Genomic DNA, 16,535 nt, shown 5'->3' with positions numbered 1-16,535 from the left:
AGACCAACCCCAATTTGGCTACAACCTCCCTTCAGGTAGTTGTAGAGAGCAGGAAGGTCTCCCCTGAGCCGCCTCCTCTCCAGGCTAAACCATCCCAGCTCCCTCAGCCTCTCCTCATAGGGCTTGTGCTCAAGACCTCTCCCCAGTCTCGTTGCCCTTCTCTGGACACGTTCAAGTGTCTCAATGTCCTTCATAAATTGAAGAGCCCAGAACTGGACACAGTACTCAAGGAGTGGCCTAACTGTCAGATAAAACCACTGTCATCAGCTGCTGGCTTATCACTTCCCTTATTTTACTTGTGTGGGTTTTTTTTTTTCTTTTCAGAATTAATTCTTGTCCTAATAACTGCTCAGAACATGGAAAGTGTACAACCAGTGTGTCCATACCAAGCCGGGTGTACTGTGAGTGTGACAAGTATTGGAAAGGAGAAGCCTGTGATATTCCATACTGCAAAGCCAACTGTGGCAGTCCAGATCATGGGTACTGTGATTTGACAGGAGAGAAGCTGTGTGTTTGCAATGACAGCTGGCAAGGTAAGGCTTTGTTTTGTAGAATCAAGATAACCTTTATAAAACAACCACCTTTAATACTTGCCACCTTGTATACCTTTGGCATATTCAATGACTAAACAGAAATGAAAAAAATAACTTCTGAAGTAAATTTTCACATGAACTGTGTGTGTTTTAATTCCATAAAAGGCTCATAGCTGTGTTATTTTCTGCCTGAAGATACTGACCTAAACTTGCTTATGGTGAGCAGTCTTCCTTTTGTGTCATTAATTTGAAGGTTTTAAAAACCAAGGCAGTAATTACTGAAGAGTTGTGAGTAAGGTCCTCTATAGCCTAGCTTCCTTGTTTATTAATTTCTTTGATGTCTAGGTAGATTTGATTATATATACATTTTTTTGTTTCCCCTTCTAATTAATGTCACATCATTGCATCATATTGTCAGTGCTTCCTGAAATAACTCTTTGCTGTATGGTTTAGCTGTGTGTTAATTGCATAGCCTCTTAATGAAAAAAGGAAGGTGAGCTGCTTTGTTATGTTAGTAGAAGAATATCTATGTGGACATGTACTGTGGAGTAATGGATGTAAGCATGTGTTTTGCTCCCAGTGCCATAAATAATTGTTTCTTCTTATGGATCAATTATTTAAGATCCTAAATGTTTAATTCACATACTATAATTATGCTAGATGTTTGTGATTCTTTTAAAAATCCTTTAACAATTCAATCAGAAGTCTCAATTGGCTTAGCTTGCCCTGATTTTAAGAGAAGAATGGCATTTTCAAATAAATATTAAAATACTTCCAGATTACTTATCTGTTATGCCCTCTTCCCATTACTTGCTGCCTCTCCTTTCAGTGCTGTTTCTTTTTACATGTCAAAGGAAATGACTTTTTTATTTCTATTAGCTGTCACACCTATTAGACCAAAGACACCATGAGATTTAATACATTTATCTTCTTAATAATTAATGAAGTTGTTCATTAAAAGGCAGGCAGTGCACTCAGTGAGGAAGTAGATTAGAGATATGGCCATAGAATGGAAACAGTGCAGATTTGGTACTGAGAGCCTTCCATGATTACAGTGCACACAAAAAGATCCTGAATGCTTAATGTCTGTAAAGTTGTGAACAAAACTTGAAGCCAGCGTACAACACTTACTTGTCCATTGATGCCTTGAAGTTTCAGATGGCTGTATACAAAATGGGGGAAAGTCACAAGTCTTTGGAAAGGCTTTTTTTAGGTTTTGCCTTAGTTTACAGTGCTATGCTCTTCATTAGAAGTTTTGAGCACACACACACACAAAGTCCATCTATCACTTCTAGTACCTTCTTTTCTGCTAGCATTTCTGTGCAATGCAGCTTCCTTCTCTTTCCTGCAGTGAGTCGGGTCATGCAGAGATAATTTGCTTCATTGTGCCTTGGATTTTCACTGAACCTACAGAGGTTTCAATTTTAGTTTATTTTTTCTAAATCTAATTTTGTTTAATTTAATGACAGATGACCTAGCTTGGATACAGATTTGTTTTCCCTTGTTAAATACAAAACAAAACCAAACGTTCCTTAAGCTCTCTGGGAGACGACATGCTACTTTGTTCTATTCACCTATTTATCTGCTTCTGTGTACTCTGTAGTTTCTCAGCTGACACTATCCTTTATGTAGCTCATTTGCAACACTGGATTCATAACTGCTTCTATCTATCTTACTCTTTTTGCTGTCTGCTAAGTCTGTCTCTGGTAATACAATCCCAGGCTAATGTAGTGTCTGGCTTTCTGTATTTGCAAAGATAATTTTATGTTTTGAAAATTTTTCACATTTTGCCTCTTTTTTTTTTTTTTTTTTTGAGTATGTTTAGTCTCTGTATTAAAAATAAAGAAAGAAATTCTTGGGACTACACTGAGATGTGCAAAAACTTCAATCCGTGGTTCAGAACGTAGAGAAAGCATTTTGTATTTCACCGTGCATAAGGTTTTTTTCTTTTTCCAATGGTGACATCTTGTGGATGCTGTGGAAGGAGCACCCCTGAAGAAAACCTTTAAACCGAGTATTTTGAGTAAAGGGAACACTGTATTTTTTAAGGATAGAACAGCTCTTTTGAGTAAAAAGAGTCTTCATTATTAGATACTTCTTCCACAAAATTTATCTCGTAGATACTTGCTGCTAGTTCCATGGATATAGAATAAAACCATCAGGAACAGTGTGGCCAGCAGGAGCAGGGAGGTCATTCTGCCCCTGTACACTGCACTGATTAGGCCACACCTCGAGTACTGTGTCCAGTTCTGGGCTCCTCTGTTTAGGAAGGAGGTTGACTTGCTGGAGCGTGTCCAGAGAAGGGCAACGAAGTTGGTGAGGGGTTTGGAGCACAACCCTATGAGGAGAGGCTGAGGGAGCTGGGGTTGCTTAGCCTGGAGAAGGGGAGACTTGGGGTGACCTTATTGCTGTCTACAACTACCTGAAGGGGGGTTGTAGACAGGCAGAGGTTGGTCTCTTCTCCCAGGCAACCAGCACCAGAACAAGAGGACACAGTCTCAGGCAGTGCCAGGGAAGGTTTAGGCTGGAGGTTAGGAGGAAGTTCTACACAGAGAGATTGCCCATTGGAATAGGCTGCCCGAGGGAGGTGGTGGGGTCACCATCACTGGAGGTATCACAGTATCACAGTAACTAAGGTTGGAAGAGACCCTAAGGATCATCAAGTCCAACCTGGACTTGATGGGGTGCTTGGTTGCATGGTTTAGTTGATTAGGTGGTGTTGGATGATAGGTTGGACATGATGATCTTGATGGTCTCTTCCAACCTGGTTTATTCTATTCTATTAATTACAAGAAAACCTTTAAATCTTGGACGGGTTGGACTTGATGGTCTTTGAGGTCTCTTCCAACCTTGGTGATTCTGTGTGTGTGAATGCAAATAGCTTCATAATATTTTTCATTTTTAACAATTTTCACTTTGCTCTTTGTTAAAACATAAAATACTATTTTTTGGATAATGCTAATGATGTTAAATGTTTTGGAGATGGTTGGTCTCAGAATTCCATATAAATTCCAAAATGTAGTATTTACTTGAAATCTAGTTCATGTAAAATGTTAAGGCAACATAAAGGAGGCTGAAATTTTCCTGGAGTGATTCCTTTTCAGTGTGCTACACTCTGTAATGCTCTCCCATTACTGGCTGATCTGTCTTAATATTCTGAAGCAGCATGTGTCGATGTCTCCTGATACAGCCTGTCAATGTACCTCTTGGGGAGGTAAATAAGATGCCTTAAAACTATTGATTTGCTCTCTTTCTTTGCTAGGTACAAGCAAAAATGAAAGGGGACTGAGTTGAGATAAAAGTGGTGGTTCTTGCACTATTTGACCAGTTTAAGACGTTGAAATAAAGAAGTTTATAGAGAAGTGTTACCTCTTGCCCAATATGTGCCGGGAGCCAGCAAATTCTCCTTGGTACCAGGGAGAGAGTGTCTTCGATTATCTTGGGCTATAAATGAGCAGAGGAGATTTCAGAACAGTTAGCTTCTGAAATGGATTTAAAAAGTCAGGATGACTGGAAGGATTGCAAACAGTTCCACCTTTTTAAGAGTTAAGCAAACCATCATTAGCCATGCTGAAAATATTACTTAACTACTATGAATGTGTGTTATAGGCTTTAAAAAAGTAATGCTACAGCCCTTGTTGACAGATGTGTTCTTTGATTTCTTCTAGGAGCGTGATGTAATTCCATGTGAAGGAAAAAAATAACTTTTCACATACTAAATAAGTTAAAATCTGGTTTGGTTGTGGGTTTTTTTTTGTAGTATTGAATTTGAAGTTGCCAAGGGTTTGCTTGGAGAATTTTCCAATGGACAGTCTTTTTGTCTGAGGTTAAATGACATTTGAATAAAATATCTCAGGTACTGTATGTAATTTGGCCTTGTAAAATGTTCAGATAAGGTAGAACGATTCACTGTGTGGTAAATAAAGGAAGATAGCTTCTTTTGTAAGAGCTATAAATCATCCAGTTCAAAGTCATAATTCAGAAAATTGGCTTAATATCACTTAACATAAAGTGTCTGGCAACAAAGACTGCAGGCTGTGTCAGCAAAAGGAAGGTTGTCTTATCAAGCTGTGGTTGTTAGAAGACTTGCAGATCACTGTAGATAATCACATGAGGGATTTGGAGTAGGCAAGGACCTTTTCTCTGTGGTAGGCATTTGAAAGATAATGTTGGAGTACAGCAGCCAGTTTGGGGATCAGCACTTCAGGAGGGGTGTAAATACCAGCAATAGCTGAAGTCATGCCACAAAACTGATGTGCTTGCTAGGAAACAATCTTTTGATGGGGAGATTAAGGAGTTTGTGGTGACTAATGCTCAGTGGGAGTCCTTGCTGAGAGCTCCTGCACAGGCAAAGTGTACTTTTCTCCCTTGCTCAGTGTGATGTTCTTGTTGCTGGAACCTTTTGTACTGAGTTCAGACAGGAAAAGAAAGAGTTGAAAATTACTGAATTTAAGAGAGGCTTTATTAGTAGCTTGATCATTGAACATCAGTACTGCAACCAAAATGGGAGTTTGTGCCAAATGCTGAGAGGCCTGAAATAGTGAGATTTTGGCCTTTTTTGCCTTGATGTTCCTGAGCTGAAAATAGGTATTTTCAAAGAGGAAGAGGACCTATGATGTGAAATTTGTTTTGGGCAAAGCTGGTTTTGGAAGGGAAAAAAAAATAGAAGCAGGTGTCCTAACTATTATCCTTATGATAATGCCCTCTTTGTCATTTCACTTTTTTTTTTGCCTTTTCCCCCCTGACCAAGTGCAAATTCAGTCAGGAGAAACTGCAGTATTACAGTATGGGAGAGGTCCTGTTGTAGATATGTGCACTAATACTATGCATACACACAAAACCCCAAACCCAAGGAGTCTATTCCTCCCCTAATTTTAAGTTAAAATCCATTTGCTGAATTCTGTGTTTGTAAATTTTGCTATGTCTATCAAAGAAATCACAGAACATTAGAGGTTGGAAGGGACCTCCAGAGATCATCCAGTCCAACCCCCCTACCAAAGCAGGATCACCTACGTGGTCCACACAGGAATGCATCCAGGCAGGTTTTGAAGGTGTCCAGAGATGGAGACTCCACAACCTCTCTGGGCAGCCTGCTCCAGTTCTCTGTCACCCTCATGGCAAAGAAGTTTCTCCTCATGTTGAGGTGAAACCTTCTGTGTTCAAGTTTGTGCCCCAAAAGAGTGGTCCAAGGAAATTTTGCATATACAGAATTCATAGGCAAGGATCTGTGTCACCTGAGTGATTGTTTCATCCATACTAGAAATGCATTCTTCAGGTTCATGGTTCAGATTGAATTTAGTAATTTGTAAAATCATCAGATAAAAGCCTTGGAGGACTTTGTGCAATTTGTGAACAAAGTGCAGCTATAATAATTAGTGTCTGAAGATTCTGTGAGAGACCATTAAATGCCTCTGTTGTGAAAGAGAGGAAGTCACAGGTAAATGGAAAGCCAGGTTCAGCTTCAAATACCTTTGTGGTGTCATCTGATGATAGTGAAAGCAAGTTTAGTAGAATTTATTGGATTATTTGGTGTTCAAAAAAGCATTGGACGTGGCACTTGAAGCCATGGTTTAGTTAGTCATGAGGTGTTAGGTAATAGGTTGGACTTGAAGATTTCTGAGGTCTTTTCCAACCTTTTTGATTCTGTGAAATGGCTGGCTGCATTGAAGTGATTGGCAGCACTCTGTATGTGGCAAATAGGCTGAGACTGGGGATGGCAATTTGTGAGTTGTAATGAACAATGTAACCAATATAAAGCCTATGACCTAAATATGTATTTAAAATGCATCCACATAAATTTAGTAAGGTGGAATATGCAAACACTTGATTGAACTAAGGAATGAACATGTCCTGAACAGAAGAAGGAGATCAATAGCACTGATCACCCTGTTAAAGGAAGACTCTAAATTTAGCTCATTAATTGTAGCACCTTTATTTAAGAATAGGAAGAAAATTATTCAGGCAGCTCAAAACTTGTTGGCTTGATTGCAGCAGTATCAAGTTCTAGACTGGAACTGGAGAAAACAAAAAGCATGTAGTGTGAATGACCAGCAAAACATTGAAATGTGGACTTACAAATTATTTTAGCATGGATTATATTGATAAGAAAAGTGACAAGAAAATGCCATTTATGAACCTCAGCATTTGATGATAGAAAACTATTGAAACTGAGGAAGTCTGGGAATACAGAAGGAAGCACTGCTTCTTAATTGTGAAATGTGAGTGGGTGTGCTGAGCAGAAATTTAGGGTAGAAAGATAGAGAAAGTGATCAGTATTACTTAATGACTCATCTTGGAACTGATCTTGTTACATAATTTTGTGATCGAGTCATAAGACTGCTAATGACGTGGTAATACAAAGGTGGGAGTCACTTTAAATATGAAGCAAGACCAGAATATCCTGGGAGGAAAAAGGTTAGGATAATGTGTGTGGTGTAATTACTTCGGTAAAAAATGTGAATTTGGACATTTAGGGACTAGGAGTTCATTTTATAAGCCTGGTTTGAAATGTGGGAGGTGACATGGGAGAAAACTTGCTTGTCTATCTCCACTAGAATGGGACCTAATTGATATTCTTAATATTAAATGCTATAGGCTGTAAAGTGTCAAGTGCACTAGGATGATCAGTCACAGAAGCTACATGAAGACATTGCTGCTGTATTACAGTTTTGTTACTACACTTTTATGAATACAAATTGGAACAGGCACACAGGGAGAACCATTAGGAGAGTCAGGGCCATGGAAGATAGAGCCCTTGTACTCAGTTCTGGTGAGGGCACATCTTGAGTAGTGTGTCCAGTTTTGGGCACCACAATACGAGAGAGATGTGGAGGTGCTGGCGCAAGTGCAGAGCAGGGCACTGAAGCTGTCAAAGGGCCTGGAGAATAAATCTTATGAGGAGCAACTGAAGGATCTGGGGCTGTTTAGTTTGGAAAAGAGAAGGCTGAGGGGAGTTCTTACTGCTCTCTACAACTATCTGAAAAGATGTCATGAAGAGGCTGGTGCTGGTCTCTTCTCACAGGTAATTAGTGACAGAACAAGAGGGAACAGCCTCAAACTGTGACTGGACAGGCTTAGACTGGACAGGCTTAGACTGGACAGGCTTAGACTGGACATTAGGGAACACTTTTTTCCAGCAAGAGTGGTCAGGCATTGGAATGTTCTGCCCAGGGAGGTGGTTGAGTCACCAAACCTGGATGTCTTCAAAGGTCATGTGGATATGGTGCTTGGGGATATGGTTTAGGGATGAACCTTCTTGGTTGGACTTGGTGATCCTGAGGGTCTTTTTCAGCGTGAAGATTCCTGTGTGATACTAACAGAGCCTGGTTTGTTTAAACCAGTGAAATGAAGGCTAGGAGGGAGCAATGTTGCTGTTTCTGTGGGATATATAAACAGGCCAGCTCTTTAAGTCCAGTGATAGCAACACTAGTAGAAGACGAATTGGGGTAAAACAGGCCATCAGTGCACCTAGTTTGAAAACTGGAAGGAGGCTTTTGGCTGTTACAGCTGTGAAGTTTTCTAAAAGTTGTTAGCAGAGATATTAGGGCTTGATATCCTGCTATCATTAGCAGGGAGTCTCAAAATCTCTAATTCAGTGGGTCCTGACAGCTACTGCTAGTATGTAAAACCCCTGTTTCTTTTGGAGAATAGGAAACTAAATAGTTGTATTTTATTTTTGTTTTAGTTTTAATTTAAGTTCAATTTCTTTGATATTTTTAATATTACCAAAGAGTGTACTTGTGCTGCATGACAAAAAAAAATTGGGAAAGCTTTACATGCAATGTGCTTGCAGTAAAGACTGCTGTGGCATCAAGCCTTATTTTTTTATCAGCTTAGCTGATCCTGAGTGTGAGGCCTGAAGTCAAACAGTTAAAGGGCACAGTGAGTGGCACGCAGCAGTGGCAGACAGCGCAGCCCTCTTGGCTTCCCTGCTCAGACTGACCCTGCAGATTCCCCAAGGCCAGATCGCCCTTGGATGATCTGCTCTTCCTGGCTGAGGAAAGAAACGGGACTGAATAATAGCAACCAGATGGCATTTCAAGAACTGCATCAGCTTGTGTCCATTAGGATTTTGGACTGTTTAATTCATGGAGGAGGATGAGTCCTGGCACAGCTTGCTACCATGCTGCTTTAGCTGGAGACCTATCCAGTATTTCTCTGTCTAGCATTAAATCTCACTTGGAGCAAGACTTTTCTGCAGGAGAGGGGAGAAATAATTACATTCTGTATGGATGCTGTGGAGCTGTGCAGTGGCAGTGTGGGAATACATGAATACCTATACTGTTAGAATGCTAGTCAGCCATTCTTGAATAGCATTTATCTTTTAATTTACATGGCAGCTTTGTATTTTTATGTAGTTACTATCTCATCACTACTCTGTAAGAAAGGGAATTTACTGCTTGGTAAAACCTTCCAATAGAGTTTTTATTGGAAGTCTATTCAGATAGATTCTCTTTTCTCCAAAATATGTTTCATAATCTCAAATTCAGTATCATATGACAATTTTATTGGGTACTTGAGAATACAAATACTGGGTTTATATTTGTGGTGGCTGAATGACTGCTAAGGCAGTAATTTTCAACCCAAATGATCAGGTATCAGACAAGTACAAAATAAATAGCAATAAATATTTTCTTTTAATGCTTTGTTTAGATTGTGTGAGAATCATGACACTCATACTCAACACATCAATACTTTATTTATTTATTTCTGGTTTGCTTCTGGGATCCCAAAGGAAAAGATCAGGGCTGAAGATAGCAGATGATGTTATCTCATTAGGTGGAAATTGATCTTGTGGCTTGAACTAGTGGAGCAGATTGTTACTTTGGCAGTTCATGAAACTCCTCAATAAGAAGAAATTAGATTTTTTTTCTCTTATTTTGTGTGGGTAAATCGCTTTTTAAAGCTCTAGAATTTTTTCCTACCTTTGAAGATAACTTAATTGACTTCCAATGCAGGTTTATAGAGTTGTTTGCTGGTTTAAAAGCTTATTCCCTTCCCCACCCCCACCCCCCCATGGATTGAGTGACACATGAGGAAGATAAGGAAAAAAAATAATCAGATTTTAAATAAGTGGAGAAAAATCATATTTGAATAGAAAAGAATAAAACACAGCTTTCATTAGCTTTGTTCTGCAGCTGTTGTGTTCTCTGTGGCACTAAAGTCTTGTAAGTGGTGAATGTGATTTTTCTGGATAGAAAATGTATTTATGCTGAAACGGTGGTGGTGTTTAAGGTATATGTATTTAAGGACTAAAATCTGTAAATGATGTTTCTCAGTCCTGCATTTACCTTGACATTGTAAGGCAATAGCCATACAAAAGTATTGGCTCTTTAAATGTTTGAGGAGAAGTCAGTATGGTTGTATTGCTATAGGTCTTTTCAACTTTATGCTCTTTTTTTGTTTGTTTGGGGGTTTTTTGGTACCATTTGGTACTGTGATATGAATCTTTCTCACTTTCACCAAGAGGCAGTCCTGGCCATGCAGTCTTAACTTGTGTTGGCACAAGCACATGTATGCGTAAGGTGAAGCATATAAGAGAACACATCCAGATTAAAAGGCAGCCTGACTAAAAATGAAGTTTTTAACCTGGCTGCATTCCCTCTTCTGGCTGGTGGTGCAGCTCTGTGGAAACCAGTGCCAGTAGCAATGACAGCTGAAGAGAAAATAGTGAAGGGAGGCCAGGGGTGCCTTTTCTGGTGGCAATGTCGACTGATGCTGTTCTAATGCGTGTGTGGCTCATGCATGGGGCATTAGTGTGTTCTTTGAAGAAAACTTGCTGCTTCCAAGCTCCTGAGTTTGGGTGTGTATCCTTCCTCCATACCAGAACAAGACCAGGATATGTGGTGTTCCTATTTCACCTTTCCTGTTGTTCATTGTAGACCAGCAATGAAGCATTTAGGCTGTAGAATCAAGGAATGCTGGGGATGGAAGGGACCTCTAGAGATCACTGAGTACAACCTGTCTGTGGGTCACACGGGAATTCATCCAGGTGGGTTTGGAAGATCTCTAGAGAAGGAGACTCTAACCTTTCTGGGCAGCCAGTTCCAGTGCCCTGTCACCCTCACATTAAAAAAAGATTTTTCTCTTGTTCACATGGAATTTCCTGTGATTGATTTTTACATCCATTACTGAAAAGAGACTGGGTCCACCCTCCTGACAGGTACCCTTCAAGTATTTGTAGACATTGAGAAGATGCCCACTCAGCCTCCTCTTCTCCAGACTAAACAACCCCAGGTCTCTCAGTCTTTCCTCACAATAAAGATGCTCCAGTCCCCTAATTATTTCTGTTGCCCTCAGCTGGACTCTTCTCTGGTAGTTCCAAGCATGTTAGCATGCTGTTTATGACATTCTTTCAATCCCTGACCCGGTAAACAGCATAGCTAAGAGTTTTGCATTGCTAACATTCTCTACAAAGTTTTTTTTCCCTTGTCCTAGTTTTAATACAGTCGATGTTATCTAAATATGTTTTGGGTTTGCTTTATGAATTCTTGCAGTTCGCCGTCTCCAGAGAGGAGAAACTCAGATCAGTTGGCCGGAGAGTAGTTTGTGTGTTCTAGCCGGGATGTGCCACTAGAGGGCACTATTGATCACTGAATGTCTGCGCAAGAAGGGGAGCTGTAAAAGACGCCGAAGTGTTTCGTTGTGACTCGAGGCACCGTCTTTATGATTCTAAAGTCTTCCCTGATCAAAGAATGCTTAATCAATTGTTTATTTTTAAGCACTTTTAGATTCAAATTAAGTGTTTCCTCCAGTGGTTTAGCAAATCAGAATCTTGCTGAGATTACAATTCTATTACAGTATCTATTATTAATGCGTAAGAAATAATTTACTGAATTGTTCTTACTCTCATTAGACCTCATTCGAATACTATTAATCTTTTCTGAGGAGAAAGTATAATGAACAATGGGAATTGAGTGTCTCCATCATTTAATGAGCAGAAGGTAATTTGAATTCAAGTGGACATCATTCTTCTATAGAGTATTAGGAAAAGTTGACAACTAGTTAGCTGCAAATTAGATGCCTGCTTGTTGTAAGAAGCAATTGTAACAAGTTGCCCCAAACCTGATAATATCCATAGCAGAAACATAATCTCTTGTCTACTGTTTCTTACTCTATCTTACAGTTATTTTAGCTGTCAGAGGCCTTCATGTTAGGAACAGGTTCTTTACTATGAGGGTAGTAGAACACTGGTTGCCTGGGGCAGTGGTTGAGGCCCTGTCCCTGGAGATATTCAAGGTGAAGCTCAACAGGGCTCTGGGCAACCTGATCTCGTTGAGAATGTCCCTGATGACTGCAGAGGGGATTTGACTAGATGACCTTTGGAGGTCCCTTCCAACCCAGACCATTCTATGATTCATTCTGTTGCTACAACAGACAAGTTTAAAAGTTTTCAGTAAGAAGTTTTGTGAAAATCTATGTCCATGCATCAGTTGGATTGCTCCATCCTGATTTCTTCACAGAACCATGATTTTGGAAGACAAGCTTATGAAACCTTATACTGATTTTTAGGAGTAGATGCTGTTCCCTATCTGTTGTCTAATTCTGTCTGTTCTAATGTTTTCCTTTAGAAATGGAAGCATAGCATAATGGTTTACCAGATCTCCCCACAAACCTTTTTAAAGAGCTGGTGTAATATTTGGGATGCAGACTAGTAGGGTTGATTTGGTGGTGTTTGTGTTTTCTTTTTGGTGGTGTTTGGGGTTTGTTTGTTTGTTTATTTATTTAGTGTGCTCTCACTGAGTTCCCAAAGGTTATGCCCAGTCTGACTTCCACAGCTTTGGGTTTTAGTGCTGTCTAGTAGCTTGAGGGAAAGATTTATCCCAGTTAGACAAGCCAAGAGGGACACCACGTTGCTTATAATATCAGAACCAAATTACAGAAATAACTGAGGTATTGTAGAACATCTGTGTGCCATCACTGATGACAAAAATTTCAATTCCATGATTGACAATGCCTAAAATGGAACACACTGGTATCCTAAAAATTCAGTGTTCCCTGTGTAGATATAAAACCAGCCAGCAAATCATGTACAGTTACTGACAAGAGGCAAATAGTGCATATGCTGGATTTCTGTCCTTTTTTTTGGGTCTTTTGGGTTTTTGTTTTTCCCCTCTTCCCCCTCCTCTTAGCAAAGTTCTGAATGTATTCATGTTTTTAAATAACAAGATGTTAAAGTTCTCCTAACACCTAGAACGTAAGCTAATGATGAAGAGACAGCATTTTGGTTGTTACAGAACAAACAATAATAATAATAATAAAATCTTTCTGCTGCTTATTATTGTAATAGTATTTTAATAATAATAAACTTTAAAATTATATATTTTGCTGAATTTTCCTTATTTAGCAAAAGTTGGCTGAAATATATTCCAAAGTAATATATATAGGTACAGCCTAGGTAGCAGAATAATCTGTGTAGGATGATCTATGAAATTCAAACGCTGAAATAATTGTTCTTATGAAGCACTTCACAGTGTATTTTAGTCCTGAAAGATGATGCAGTATGCCATTGGCAAAGGGCTAATTTTCATTCCTGAGAATTAGTGTAATATAATCTGTATTGTAACTGTATTTACTCTAGTGTTACTCGCTTTGGTATGAGATTACTGTGCTTAGTTCAAACACCACATAGTTCTTCTCCAGGGGTAACGCGTATTGTACATTGTGCTACACATCTGAAGACCTACAGAGCACCTAAAAATATGCTGCATGACACCTTTCTTTCAATTTGTGGCTCATGCAGTATGTCTTTTTTTTTTTGAGGAGACTGCAGGAATCGATCATTTTTATGTGAGCTAACCTAATGCTTTCAATTTGACTGACATCCCTTCTTGTCATTTTGTGGTTTCTTTTTGTTTTTACTGAGCAGCTGTTAAACATAAAAGTGTGCACTGTATTTTATCAGCATGAGCAATCCTGACATCTGTAATTAAGCCTCCCCTGTTTCTGCTTTATTAGCTTTAACCTTCCTGTCTAACAGATTGTACCAATTGCACATGTGTTTACAAAACAGGTCCAGATTGTTCCTTGAACGTCCCTTCCACTGAGTCTTACTGGATCCTGCCCAACGTAAAGCCCTTCAGCCCTTCTGTGGGCAGAGCTTCCCATAAGGCAGTCCTGCACGGGAAATTCATGTGGGTGATTGGTGGATACACTTTTAACTACAGCTCCTTCCAAATGGTGTTGAAGTAAGTGATTCCTTCTTTGTTATATCCTTTCTGATGTGGCTGAGGGAAAGCAGATCTTGCCTGGGAGGTAGCCTCTGTCCTGCACTCTAACAAAAACATTTATGTGTGTACAGAAACATAGCGATGCTCAGGTTGGAAAAGACCCTCAGGATCACCAAGTCCAACCAGTAACCCTACTCTACAAGGTTCACCTCTGAACCATATCCCCAAGCACCACAACCAAACAATCTTTAAACACATCCAGGGTTGGTGACTCAACCACCTCCCTGGGCAGCACATTCCAACGCCTGACCACTTTTTCCCTGAAATCTTTTTTCATAACATCCAGTCCAAGCTTACCCAGTCACATCTTGAGGCTGTTCCATCTTGTTCTATCACTAATTAACTGTGAGAAGAGACCAGCACCAGCCTCTCCACAATGTCCTTTCAGGTAATTGTAGAGAGCAATGAGGTCTCCCCTCAGCCTTCTGTTTTTCAAACTAAGTAGCCCCAGCTCCTTCAGTTGCTCTTCATAAGAGCATTATAGAGTCTCACAGTCCCACTTACAGAAGTCCTGGAAGCCCTTATCAGACAAAGCAACTAACAGAAGTCCCAAACCTAACCCTCGCAGCATCCCTACACTGAAACCCTATGCAGATGAAGTAGCTTACTAACAGAATCAGAAGTCTCTAGCAGCCCTAACTAAAGCTGTTCCTAAGTATCTAACTCAAGAGAATGAGAGTCTCACTGTTGCTCAGAGTGGCTGTCTTTTATACTGTTACCAATCCATTTACAAGTAAAACCCAGCCACATATATAAGCTGAAATCTTTTCCCAATAAGAGGTGCCAGCATGTCAAGAAGGTGGCTTCTGCAGCATGTTCCAGTCAAAAGGTGCCAATGTGAGGATGTTGTTCTTGGCACACATGGAATGTTGTAGATCTGCTCTACGTAGAGTGCCAAAGAATTGGTCAGCTAAGGGATCCTGCAATTTGCATGCATCCAGCAGCTGCCCTCAGAACCATGGCTGCAACATATAACTACAGGAGACTTGTATTTAATGCATACACTCAGCCTGCTGGTGACATGCTAATAGGGTTAGGCAGGTCTTCCATATTTCACTTTTTTCTATTTATGACACTTAGTATGTATGTGTATTTGACCCCCTGTTGAAAACAAGTTTGAAACAGCTCGAAATATTACCTGGCTGATTTGGATGTACATATGTAGAGGCCCTAAATGTAGTAGAATAGAATAGAACAAACCAGGTTGGAAGAGACCTTCAAGATCATCACATCCAACCCATCATCCAACACCATCTAATCAACTAAACCATGGCACCAAGCACCCCATCAAGCCTCCTCCTAAACACCTCCAGTGATGGTGACCCCACTACCTCCCCAGGCAGCCCATTCCAGAGGGAAATCTCTCGCTCTATGAGGAATTTCTTCCTAACATCCAGCTTAAACGTCCCCTGGCACAGCTTGAGACTCTGTCCTCTTGTTCTGGTGCTGGTTGCCTGGGAGAAGAGACCAACCCCCACTTGGCTACAGCCTCCCTTCAGCAATTGCAAGTGTTGGCACATGTTTAGTAGTGTGCTGCTTTTTCCTGTTTTTGCTTACTTTGTTTCCTTCCATATGTTTGCAATAATCCAGAACACACCCCATCATCCTCAGTATTTTTCTTTCCTAATTCTGTCTCTTTTTAAAAAACCTCTTTTTTGTTTTCTTTTTTCCCCTCTCCTATTGCCTGTTAATCCATTAATGCAAATTTAATGGAAATTAAAATCAATCTTATAGCCAAGAGGGTGCTCAACATTGCATCTTCAAAGCAGTGCAGAAGATAGTGATATAAGCAGTTTAGTAAGGTGGGTTTCTTAAGTAGGTAGTAAGAGTGATCTTAGCAACCTAGTTTCATAACTTTCTTGTAAGTCTGGTAACTTTTATTGCAGTCCCATTTTTTTTTCTGAGGCTATTGATAGGTCCCTGAAAGAGCTGCTTCTGTTTTGCTTGATGAATGTTTAGTGCACTATCACAAGTTAGTACACTGTCACAACTGGTATATAGAATATATAGAATAAACTGGGTTGGAAGAGACCTTCAAGATCGTGTCCAACCCCTCAACCAATCCAACCCACCTAAACAACTAACCCATGGCACCAAGCACCCCATCAAGTCTCTTCCTGAAAACCATCAATGACGGCGACTCCACCACCTCCCCAGGCAGCCCATTCCAATGGGCAATCACTCTCTCTGTATAGAACTTCTTCCTCACATCCAACCTAAACCTCCCCTGGTGCAGCCTGAGACTGTGTCCTCTTGTTCTGGTACTGGCTGCCTGGGAGAAGAGACCATCATCCATCTGTCTACAACCTTCCTTCAGGTAGTTGTAGAGAGAGATAAGGTCTCCCCTGAGTCATCTCCTCTCCAGGCTAAGCAACCCCAGCTCCCTCAGTCTTTCCTCATAGGGCATGTGTTCCAAATATCACTGAACAGGTCTATCCAGCAGAACTTGGTCTGAACATATAAAAGCTTCCATTTCTCTGCAGGTAGAAAATGTTTACCTTTCTGTTTCTCTTCTAGCTACAATTTGGAAAGCAATATTTGGAACGTAGTACCTGTATCCAAAGGGCCACTCCAGAGATATGGACACACTCTTGCTTTGTATCAGGTTTGGACTCTTCAGCATCCTACTTAATGAATTTCTTTGTGTATGCTGTTAATGATCCTAAAATGATTCATCATGAATGTAGATTTTTGAGGATAATTCAGTTTCAGGACCCCAAACATTTTTGTATTAGTAACTACTTCAGTGCTTAGATGTATTGCAGAATTTCTG

At 40.1% G+C, this 16,535-nt stretch overlaps 1 protein-coding gene across 1 annotated transcript in view; it reads left to right on the top strand.

Annotated features, from left to right (window-relative positions):
- ATRNL1 (attractin like 1) overlaps window positions 1-16,535 on the top strand; it is a 570,802-nt gene that overhangs the window by 47,401 nt on the left and 506,866 nt on the right. The window contains exons 5-7 of the mRNA XM_009905632.2: window positions 325-533; window positions 13,546-13,720; window positions 16,280-16,367. Of these exons, the coding sequence (XP_009903934.2) occupies window positions 325-533; window positions 13,546-13,720; window positions 16,280-16,367 (472 nt within the window). The remainder of the gene's footprint in view (window positions 1-324; window positions 534-13,545; window positions 13,721-16,279; window positions 16,368-16,535) is intronic.

This window comes from Dryobates pubescens, chromosome 8 (genome assembly GCF_014839835.1).
Source record: "Dryobates pubescens isolate bDryPub1 chromosome 8, bDryPub1.pri, whole genome shotgun sequence".
NCBI classification, from domain to species: Eukaryota; Metazoa; Chordata; class Aves; order Piciformes; family Picidae; genus Dryobates; species Dryobates pubescens.
This window is presented reverse-complemented; position numbering and strand designations above follow the sequence as displayed.